Source organism: Fulmarus glacialis, unplaced genomic scaffold, assembly GCF_000690835.1.
Source record: "Fulmarus glacialis isolate BGI_N327 unplaced genomic scaffold, ASM69083v1 scaffold6433, whole genome shotgun sequence".
Lineage (NCBI taxonomy): Eukaryota > Metazoa > Chordata > Aves > Procellariiformes > Procellariidae > Fulmarus > Fulmarus glacialis.
In genome coordinates this window covers 9,217-21,067 of record NW_009203476.1, presented here as the reverse complement: position 1 = coordinate 21,067, position 11,851 = coordinate 9,217, and the positions used below count along the sequence as shown (strand labels likewise).

The window sequence follows — 11,851 nt, the reverse complement described above, 5'->3', positions numbered from 1 at the left end:
GGAATCCCAAAATGACTTTGACGTAGCCCAAAAACATTACATAGCATGCTTCATTTTAGATTGCTCCTAAATGAACTACCAGTATCCCCTCATCCTCTTCTGAAAACACTTCTCAGGGGGAAAAAAAAAAAATGCTATTGTTGCATTTTCCTCAAGAATTTCCCAAGTTTGTTTGCCCTGAGATTTCTTGTTTGGTTGGGTTTTTTTTTTCCTTCTCTGCTCACCAAACAAATAAGCGACTTGAAGCTTATCCAATTTTCTAACTGCAGGTAGGTACTATGAAGATAGTGCTGCGTAGCACATTGCAAGGAAGCACAACATCCACACAGTATGAATTTGCATCTATCTGATAAGACCTGGGATGAAGAGGCCAGGATTATGTCCCACCACACAGAAAAGCCAGCAAGGTTTCTCTTAGAACATAAGCAGGCAAGTGAAAATACAACCCAAGTAGCTCAGAATCCCTTCATATTCTCGGAAACGCTGCCAGGGTCCTGGTAAATGCATTATACAACCTCTTAGACTATAAAAGTGTTTAGACATCCTGTAAAGTCAAGTCCACAGCTGCAATAACCGTTATGTTAAAGTTCAGTCAGGAAAGGCTTTCTTATAGTTCAGGCTCATTTGCTTTTGTGACTAACAAACAAAAAGCGCAAAACCAAAAAGCCTTTGAAATTATTTTTCTATGTACCTTCAAATCTCTGTAAACCACATTCTTCTCTGAATGCAGGTAATCCAGTGCTGAAACAATCTCAGCTCCATAAAACCGAGCCCGGTCTTCCGAAAAGACGCGCTCTCTTGACAGATGGAAAAACAACTACAAGAACAATAATTCGTTACCTTTAGATTGCACATGTTTCTGAGTTATGTCTCGCAGTTCGCAGGCCATCCTGCTTGGAATGCGACATTACCTAAGAGAAAACCCCTTCCCATCCTCACCCAGCTGTGTTCCTAAATGTGTTAAAAAGCATCATAAATTAAATGACTAGACAATTATATCTCTCATTCACAGATGCACACTGATAACCAGGTTGTGTGCTGCACATTCTTGTATGTACAGAAAATGATAAAAAAACCATTTTGATTGAACTATAATTACATATTAAAAATACCGCTTAATGCATGATTAAGAGACATGTTAATATTCCAACTTCTCCTTCTTGACTGTCTAACAGTAGTTTGCTGTTTCTAGTTCTCCCTCTAAAGTAACATGTGCTCACAATATTCATTAAAAAGTGTTAAAAGTTTTCTGAAGAGCAACTAGAAAGCAACCTTGCCTTCCTGAATTACTAAATGTCAGTTACAATATGTTGCTGTCATGTAAAATATGAACCTACACCCAAAACCTCTATTCTCTAAACATGGAGTTAAGAAAATTAAGAGTCTTAATTCTTAGTTAAACCTGCAAACAGCTCTGTTTAACTGGGACAACTTGCATTAATTAGAATTGCAAACATGGACCTTAGCTAAATAATGTCAAGCAGAATTAGTAGTAGTACAGGAAAATCCTAAAGTATTAAACATTATTACATTTCCCTTACCTCCCCTCCATTAGCATACTCCATAACAAAACACAAGCGATCATGTGTCTGAAAGGAATACTTTAAAGCCTGAAACAGATTTAAACCAAAACTTAGAAGACAGATCACACTGACAGTTATACAAGCATTTTTAATAGATTTTCAGAAACATAGACAGATGTGAAATTTTCTATTTTATGGACTTTTTGTCCTTGGACCTTACATAATACTTACACTTTCCTGTTGCAGCTGAGGACTGATCCACTGCCAACTTATTTCATTAAATAATTTTAATAAAACATTAAAACAATCCCTTGCAAAAGCTATCAGTAACGCCTATAATGCTGTGAAACAAAGTCCTGGCCCATTTAAAGTGATACAAAACGTACCAATAGTGGCTCTGAAGTTTCCTCCCCAGGCCACAAGCTCCCACAGTTTCATCTCGCAGACAAGAGGCCACAACCAAACACAAGGTTTTACCGCACTGGCTACAAGCCCTCTTACATGAAACACATATATATTTACACACACCAGCCCCCTGGTCTCTGCCCTGCTGCCTGCAACTGCTCCCTGTTGACAGCCTGCCAGAGGATTGAGCAATGCTGTCAATATCAATTTGTGGGCAATTCACAAAAACAGACCGGTCAGAGGGTGTGATGAAACGTCACAAGGTGCCTTTGTACAGTCCTGTCACGTGTATTCGTGTGGCAAGAGTAACATCAACTTGTTTGCCACAGTCTTAAGTTTCTTGGTCGTAACCCAGTCTTGTAGCTGACTTCTCAAGACAGCCCTTGTTTTAGATATTTCAGTTTATGAAAGCAATAAAAAGAAAATACCTCATATGATATCATCGTCTTCATTACTAGCGGTAGCATTTTTAAACCAGTCATATTTTTGCAGAGAGAGGGAGGATCGGGTTTTAGACATGTCAACAAACATTTACTGATTATACCCAATACAGCCAATATTTACTTCCAGAGGCCACACTTAGAAGTCTAAATTCCAGTTAAGCCCTTGTGTACCTGGACAAAGGAAACAAGCGGGATCCTACACAGGTCTCTCAGAGGGCTTAAGCGGTTGGAAACAATTCAGAACCAACTTGTAATAAATACTAGAAATAAAATCTTGAGGTGGAACATAGGTATCTGAACTCAACCCAGAGAGATTGCTGGCGCTGGAGGTCTAAACTGAGAGTACGGTTTGGTTTTACAGCTAAGCCAATCAAAAAGGAAAGCAGCGGATAAAGCACGGTCCTACTCTTCCCTGTCCCATCCCACATGCTCCCACCACTATCCTTTGGCTGGCATTACCAGTGCTCTGATTCCATAGTGAGTTGCTTCTGGGAGCTTAAAAAAACAACAAAGAAAGGCAAAATTAAAGGGTTTTTCCCCCACTGTACCTTCATGAACTCGTTTGTCATAAGATCAGGGTCACCCTGATCTCTGCTACAAAGAGGAGACCAAGCATTTGGAGGACAAGGAAAGCAGATGCTTCTCTCAGAGATAGCAAGCCTTTAAATGGGTGAGCCATAAAGTCAAACCACACCCTGAAACACTGTCTTCAAGAGGTGCTGAGGACCTGCTCTGCAAGAATCAGAAGACTTAAAAAAGCATTTTAATTTGTGCTTCCCAAAATGGAAGGGTACAAAAATACACAGCCACTCTGAAAACACGGATCTCAGATATATTATATAAATAACAAAAAATAAGGAAAGTCTTGCTTGTCATGATGTCAAGTTACACTCAGCAGAGGGAGAAATGCTTACTGTTAAGAATGGATGCCGCGAGTTCTGTAAAACACGGTTTTCTGTCAGTGTGTGCGCTACTTCATCCTGAAAGACAAGCAGAAGGAAATAGCAAAGTGATTCCCCAGATCAGGGGTCCATTTCAAACACTAACAGAGCAATTATTTACAAGTACTCAGAGAATCCTTGGCATGACTTTCCCAAAGGCTGTATCAAGGGTGAACCACATTCCCAGGTTTCCCATCTACTCACCTTTGCTACAATAACTTCCTTCTTCAGAATTTTCATAGCATAATACCGTCCAGTTGCTTTTTCTTTAACCAAAATGACCTTTCCAAAAGTGCCTTTCCCCAGTAGTTTAAGGTATTCAAACTCATTCATGGTCTGTTAATTATACAGATAAACAAGAACTGAATTACATGAACTAACAACAAGTATATAATTCTCAAACTCGAATTTCTCATTCATGTGAGAATACATTTCATATGTTGCATATGTGGTTTTTTTAATCGTTTTGCTTAGTAGAATTCAGGAGCAGAAATGATTCTTCCATAAAAATGAATACCAGTGCACTCCCAAAGATAATCAATCAAACTATTTAGGGAAAACCACAAGCTTTCAATTAACATTTTCACATGACTCAACTGTGCAAATACCACTCCACATATTATTATTAATCCATAGACATTTTGACCACTTTATCAGTGCAGACATTCACTAAAAGGCACGTGTTGCTCTGATTCCAGGGATTAAACCCATACCTTTTTTCTCATGTTCCCCACTTCTTTAGGGGACCAGCTTTCTTGTGCTTCATTGAACAGCACCAAAACCCACAGACAAAACAACTGTCTTACAGATTAGCCATTCGCTCTTATTTGTTTCACCATTAGGAAATATGTTGGGGAAAATCAGAATCTGTTGCAGGCTGAGGATAGTCTCTGTACTGTCATATCGATGACCATTGCCAACATAGCAATAGTAAGCCTTCTACAGCCAAAGGCTACTGCAGCCTAGGTTGGGGAAAACTTTAATATGCTCCCAATAGCAAACTTGCTCCATATGCTTCCCTACAGCTGGCTGAGCTGCTAATTGTTCAATACAGTTGATGCCAGGACCCCAATAATCATTTTGACTATCCTCACTAACATGTCCAGAGGGAGACAGTCACTGTCTCAGAAGAACATGTATATTTGACCAACGAGGTGGTTCTTGCATTTCTATGAAGAGCTGCTCAGCAAGAGCCTTTCAGTCAAGGACACAGAAGGCTAATAGCAGCTACAATTCAAAGTGACATGTAAGTAGCCACCCACATCAGTCTAAAACCACTGACATGACACAAGGCTAGCACACATACTTAGTGATGACACTGGTGGATGGCTATCTTTTTTCTTTAAAAACTTCACCAGTTTTCCCAAAACTGAAACAAACTCATGAAAGTAAGTGGGGATGACAATGGTGAGATAAGGACACAAAGAAGTGCCTTGGTACAATCCACAGACATAGCATTCGCATGGGAGAAGATTCTATCAATTCTTTCTTACAAGAGCAGATGGGAATACTTTGGAAAATGGAAACCCAAACAGGAGACCACAAGGGGGTAGAAAGAAGTGAAGGGGGTTGAAGACAGATACCTAAACAGGCTCCACAGGGCAAAGATCTCCTCTGGCACATACTTTTTCATGGAAGGCCATTGCTGAGCTGGCCCTGTGCATTCAGACAACACTGTGTGTGATACAAACACCTGAGCTCTAGGAACGCTATGGACAGACAATGCAGTGGCTGTCTGGGAGTTAGCCTAAACCCTTAATCCCAAGCAATTAAATCCACTGGACCCACCCTAAGTCCTGCAAATCCACTGGAATGTCTTTGCACAAGCCTGCAAGGTGTTCACACAGTCACACGGTCCAGCAGGAGCTATGATTTCAGGCACCGTACCACAGGAAAATAGGCAAACCAATTCCAGACCTGAACTGGCCTCGAAAGCCATACAGTAAGGACATCTGAACTCAGAACTCCGGTGGACCCAGACAGGTTTTGCCTAGTACCTAATCAGCTCAGACAATTGTTTCCTCCAGAAGCTGCATCTATAACTAACTGCGTAATTGTTACAGGAACATAGAATCATAGAATAGTTTGGGTTGGAAGGAACCTCTAAAGGTCATCTAGTCCAACCCCGCTGCCGTGGGCAGGGACATCTTCAAGTAGATTGGGGTGCTCAGAGCTCCCTGACCTTGGATAACCTGACCTTGGTTGGTCAGATGTGTCTTGATGGTTATTTCTTGTCTACATTCAAGACCACCTAAAAAAATACTGTTATTCCTGCTCACTTACCACTTTGTGTTTTGGCTTTGTCATAGAAACTTCCATTTCTTCAGCACCTGAATTATCACTCGGAGAGCCAGATCTAAAATCCATCATCTCTTCCTCTTGTTTCTTGAGGCTGTCTGCTACTGTCTGGATGGCTTTTGTCCATTCTTCCCTGGCAAAATATAAGCAAAGACATTCGTTACTTGTGACTTTAGATTACCATCTGCCATGGCAAGGGTTACCAAGGAATACAGAGCAACTAGCGCTCTCGGGTGAATCAATGCAACATACACTGAATTATGTGCATTTTCAAGCACTGTAAAAATGCATTTTTAAGAGCACTTTTAACATGTATCTTTATTAATCGTACTAGAAACAAGAGACAACTGAAGTCCTCCCAGTCTGGACATAATATAAGGCTTTTCAGACAACAGAATTTCTAATAGGCATTCAGTCAGCAGCTTAAGATATGACCTGGTGATAGAGAGATTTACATAACAAAAACAGACTTCCCAAAACCAAAAAGCAAAAGGCTCCCATGCAGCACAAAGCAATTAAACACAGCTCCTCCATTCCTATGGTGCATTGAAACACATATATCCAACTGCTGGGGACACTATGCCACCTCTTCGTACACGTCCCGAATTTTAAAGGCAAGGGGTGTTCTAGGAGAACGTAATAAAGCCCAGGATACTTAGGTTATTCCTCTGTTGTAAAGATGCTGACAAAAGTACAGCAATTCCTGTGTAAATTTTAGCAGAATGTCAGCAAAAGCAGTGATATTTTATCTTAGGCACAGGCCTTGGTTACGATAAAGTTTCCAGAGCTGTTTCAGCAATGTGTGCTCTAATACTGACCCCTTCGACTCCTGTGGAGACCACTTCCACTCCAGTGTCCTTTGGGAAATTTCACACCTTTGGAAACTACTGAAGTGAAAGTTCTTGGCCTTCATTTCACTGCAAATTTATTGTACATAAAGCACACAACTCGTAAGGGCTTACAGGGTTTTGGGACGGGCTTTAAGGCATATAGGGGCTGAAGACATGTTCAGTGGACTATGTGAATTTACCATATTTTACTATCTTTTGTATCTGTAAGGAACGGGATGTAGTGGTTTAGTTGATTTTTTTGGGCACTGGCTAAACTCCTCTCCCAAGGACACCCTAGGTAAAATACTTTGCTACTACAGCAGGAACAGAAGTAGCCAATGCTGAACAACTCCATGCACAATCTGCAGTGAAGCCATGCCATCCTAATCGATGTCAAATTTTTCACTGGTTCTATGAAATTATTAAAAAAAAAAAAAAAGTTTGTATCTGAACATGTGAATTTCAGTTTATGATGGATAGAAGAGGCAGATCATTCCCCAGAGGCAGCAAAGTCAATGGGAAAAACCCAACACAAGATTCTAAGAAAAACTGCACCAATTACACATAAGGTCTTTCCCACCCTGTGCTTTTTTTATTTTGGATTTTGTCTGAACGTGCACTATCCAGCCCTGTCTGGGGCAGCAAGGTAATGCTAAACATTGTGAACATTCTCCCTATACTCCCAGCACAGACTACTTAATTCACCATCACAAACACATTCCTTTATTTACTAGTCACTTTTCATATTCAGAACTATTACAAAAAGAACTTTTTCTTCTATATTTTTCCATTTTCTCTCCATCTCTCTCAAAAAACAAATGTTGGTTTTAAAGGCACAGAGAAAGCTAATGGCACATCTACCTTCACATCTCTTTTAAGATTTGTTACTGACTTGGTTGAGATCTCGGCCCTCCTGAAGTGAGTATGTTTGATTTCTGGGAGACTAGAATTTCACCCTCAGCTTTTATGTCTCAAGCGTACACAACAGAGGTGACTAACACTCCGAGCCCTGAAGTGTCACAAAGCTGACTTAACTGGCTAGGAGGGAACAAAACAAGACTGAAATACAATCTTCCCCCAAGTGGAAACTGTTATTCACTCCCTTTAGGGTCACTGACCACAAAGCTACTAAAAGAAACAAGGACCAGTTTATTTTTCTTTGCTTTTAATTTGATTTCACCTTCTTCTGATCATTCTAATAGAATCAAAAGCAATAAACAGGAACCTTCTTTAAACCAGTGCATGCAAAAGGCTACAAAAGAAAAAAACAAACAATATTAGGTAGAATTTGCTGATCTTAAAAATAAACATGTGCCAGTATCATATCTAGGGAGGACAAGGGTTTTAAAATACCCCTTCCCATAGGGCAATGGTACTGGAATAATTTAAGTTTAGTTCCTGAAGCGCAAGTAAATATTTAAATACTCTGTAGCTGTAGAATAGCTGTGCTGGAAAGCTATTCTCTCAGGAGGTAAGAGATCAATTCTCCAATGATGAGAGCACAGGATGCACACTCTTAGCTTTGTTTCCTAACAGCTGAAACAGAAATCTGCACCTGCAGCAGATAACTATCACCTTTATTATCTAATTTGCATAAAACATTAGCATCAGCAATGATACAACTAACTTTTTTCCTTTAAAAACAAGGTGTCTAAAAAGACTTTAAAAGGTCAGTATTTTGATACAACTCAACTTTGCCTGAATCTCTGTTTCACTTGTGCTCATCCTTCCAGAAACTCCCAGGTCAGAAACCCTTCATTTCACATACCACAACATTTCCAGTGAGAAATGAACCCTGAGTTTCCAGAAATAACTACCTGAGCACTGCTACACACCTGCACCTGTCCGTTTTGGATACCCAACCTAGCAACATTTCATTTACAAATGCTTCTCAAAATCCACCCTCTGAAACCCCCTTTAAGGTATCTTTTATACTGGAACATACACTAAAACTGAGGCGCTCAAAAATTATTTGTCGCTTTTCAGTCTAGACGTACATCATCTGATAAATAAGAGCTTCAGCAAAGGACTCGCTATTAATGCTGAACACTTGCATCTGCTTTTGCAAGTAGTTTATGTATTAAATATGAATGAAACATACCGCTCCTCTGGAGTCTCCACATGAAATGTTCTTTCAATTACTGTGGTCCACTGGAGGCATCTAATGATAAATGTGTTTGGTTTAGGTCGTTCTGTCTTCATCAGCTGGCACTCTACCACAATCAAGGAAGAAAGAGTCATGGTACATAAGCAGGTTTAAATAATCATTTGTCTTTATTCTTATCTAGCAAACTGTTGCGATTAATCAGCCATAGAAATCTCTGTAAGTACTTCTTTAGGAGACTTGAGACAATTTACTGTGTTGATGAAACCAATAAATAGCTTGGGAGATAGTCATCTAAGCAGCACCGAAATCAAATTCTGCTTAGACAGGCTCCACATTTGGTCTGCCCAGAGAGGTAAGTAAAAATGTGATGTGATGACACAGAAGCCATTCAGACTCAGGTCCTACACGCTAAAGGTCATCCAGAGCAGAGCACATGGACAAAGTCAGCTGATAATGCAGCAATTACATGTTCCTTCCCTTTGACTTTCCCAACATAAAACCCTGTCCTTGGCTTTCAAGGAGTTGCTAGAGAACGTGTTTGGTCATTTTGCAGCGACCTGACGAAGATTAGACTCAGCATTTCCAGTCCTCAGACACTAGAGGGAACATCAAACTGCAGAGGCACCCCCAGAAAAGACCCCGTTCAAAACGCCTTCGGGACAGCTGCCGCAGTCAGATGCTGTACGGACATGCAGCTAACAGCTTCCATCACTGTCAGCATTTAAGCATAACCTAAAAAGTCTACAGAAGTATGGTTACATGCAAAAACACCACTTCCTTCATAAAAATGCTCTCTTGAGAGCTGAGCATTATTTTTTTTTTTTTTTTAAATCACACCTACTATTTTAAGCTTCATAGTACGTAATGACTTTTTTCCTTCAAATCTGGGCCTGAAAATGCACCTGATTAAGGGTATGCTAGCTATACTAAAAGAGAGAATCTGAAAAACAAAAGAAAATCAATGAAATAACAACACAAGCCGAAACACCACATTTTTCAGATTTATCTTAATAGAAAATCTAATGCTAATTAAGCAGCTCCAATTAAAGGCAAGTCAAATTAAGAAACGAAGTGAGCAGGGGAGGGGAATGGGGGAAAAAAAAAAAAGAAAAGAAGAGAGATAACTGTTTGGTTTTTTTTTTCTTACATTAAATTCTTTTCCTTGCAGTTAATGAAACCACAAGCTTGCTATTATTTGGTCTTCAGGTTCTAAATCAACTTCCAAGTAAATAAAAAGGCACTAGGAAGACAAGAAGAAATTTCTGCGTACTGCTAGAGCTACGAACGTCGTCCACCATCAGCAATGTGCAAGTCGAGGACAGAATCCGGCCAGAGTAACAGTGCACTTTCCTAAGGCTACACTGGTATCGTTAAGTTAATTTTATTATTGTGAAAATTTAGAATGCTCAGTTTTAAATTCAAGCTCTTAATTAGCACCAAGATAAAATATTTACCGCCACTGTTTTTGGGCGCCGTATTTTTGGCAATATATTTCATGCCTCATTTGCTACTGGAATTATAAGCTTTTCAATGAGCAACGTTGCATTTTTCATGACAAGAAAATCTAATTTTTCTTTAATAGCACGCTGAGGTTATACTGCATCCTACTAAAGCACTGCAATTAGATAAGAGAAAGTTTATTAATGAGTCATGAAAAGGTTTTAGTGTGATAAACGGCACTCCTTCATTCACTGAGATTAAAGAACTTCCACACAGCGACGCAGCCGTGCTTGCAGAGCACCGTATTTAGCCTTCCAGCTCCCTCCATCCTCTTTCGCAGAATGGCAGTTAAGGCCGAACACAACCACATGAGCTGGCGCAGCCCAGTAAGCCCTGGTTCTGATAAATTCAACTCAAGAGATCTCATTTCTGCTCCTGGATCATCCACCTTAGCTTAGCTGCTCTTCTTTGTTTTGTTGTTTGTTCCATCTCCCATTTTTGTCTGCCTAACGTGATTAGATGAAGGCTGGGGTTGTCCTCTGTGAGCCTGCACAATGCAGCCCTAAGATACTGAATTTGGCTGAAGACTTGAAGAAGAAAATCAGGCCATTTCTAACCTCGTGCAAATCCAGAGCTGTTCTCCTTTACTTATCCAGCAGTGCAACATGGTGAAGAAACACATTGAGAGGTTTTGCTTACTTTTTTAGAAACAGCCTTTAAATTCACGTTTAGTGCCTCAGATTAAGTATTCTGAAATAACAGCACAGATATTTAAACTAGCCATGAACTCTAAGCTTTAACCATTTAATTTCAGCATAATAAACCACACAAGGCATCTTCTGTCACAGAGGGGAACCAATTAAACATCACCACTTTTCCCCGAAATCAGCACTGTCCATTGATATTTGTTAAGCTTGCTGATCCAGCAATCTTTAAGGCATACAGCAAGATGAATAATAGAGATTTGTCAGTTAATAACCACTATAATTCAAGTATGTCACATAGAAGTGTTTTGTTTAGTGAACAATATGCTGTCTAATTACCCTGCTCAATCATAACAGCACATATCAAGAAATACAGAAGGCTTTATTTTTAAATTGCTTTACCAAAGTGCTGTACCACATAGGTTTCAGAAAGTTTGACTCTACCACTTAGTTCTCCCTATATACAACAATCGCATGGATTTTATCAACGAAATGACGAAGCAGTAGGTTTTTTTCTTACTTTTAAAACTGACTCTGTGGTCTTTACTGTAGTTGGCAAGCTAAAGAAGCACCAAACTTGCCTTCTATAATCATGTACTGCAACATGCACCATTACAGCAGAGCTCAGGTAAAGACGTTGTATGATATTAGGTCTGATTCACGGCATGTTTGGGGCTTCTGCTATAAAAATATTCACATTTCAAATATGGGCCAAGGGTCGCTTACCCACTTTGAAGACAGTTTTTCCTGTCAAACAGACCAACAAAAGTATTCCCCATTTGCAACAAAGTAAGTACTATAAACAGCGGCCTGTTAAAAATGATTTAAATTGCTCTAAAGAACCTCTTGATTCTTTCCTGGCGTTTGGTCTTTTAAAGTAAGTAGGACAGAGAAATTGCTCCTAACAGGAATAGACACCAAGGCATTCAAATGTAAATTACCATTTTGTATTTGAAAGACACTTAGTATTATCCCAGTGACTTTCTAAAATGTCACAATATTTGCTTCCCCAGCACTTAAGCTAAAAGGCAGATTACTTGCAATGAAAGTGTCAAACTCTGCTCCCTATATAATGACATCACACTTTAAAACAATAATGCGAAGGAAGAATCCTTCCTATTCCTGCTTTAGTTTCTTTAAGGAAGGGGATGGGGGGGGGG

The 11,851-nt window shown here is 39.7% G+C and overlaps 1 protein-coding gene across 1 annotated transcript in view; it reads right to left on the bottom strand.

The window, feature by feature from the left end:
* AKT1 (v-akt murine thymoma viral oncogene homolog 1) overlaps window positions 1-11,851 on the bottom strand; it is a 34,844-nt gene that overhangs the window by 19,430 nt on the left and 3,563 nt on the right. Inside the window, exons 2-7 of the mRNA XM_009574642.1 lie at window positions 8,542-8,653; window positions 5,596-5,743; window positions 3,517-3,648; window positions 3,286-3,351; window positions 1,542-1,610; window positions 692-817 (exon numbers count right to left, since the gene is read on the bottom strand). Coding sequence (XP_009572937.1) covers window positions 692-817; window positions 1,542-1,610; window positions 3,286-3,351; window positions 3,517-3,648; window positions 5,596-5,743; window positions 8,542-8,642 — 642 coding nt within the window. The 5' untranslated portion in view covers window positions 8,643-8,653. The remainder of the gene's footprint in view (window positions 1-691; window positions 818-1,541; window positions 1,611-3,285; window positions 3,352-3,516; window positions 3,649-5,595; window positions 5,744-8,541; window positions 8,654-11,851) is intronic.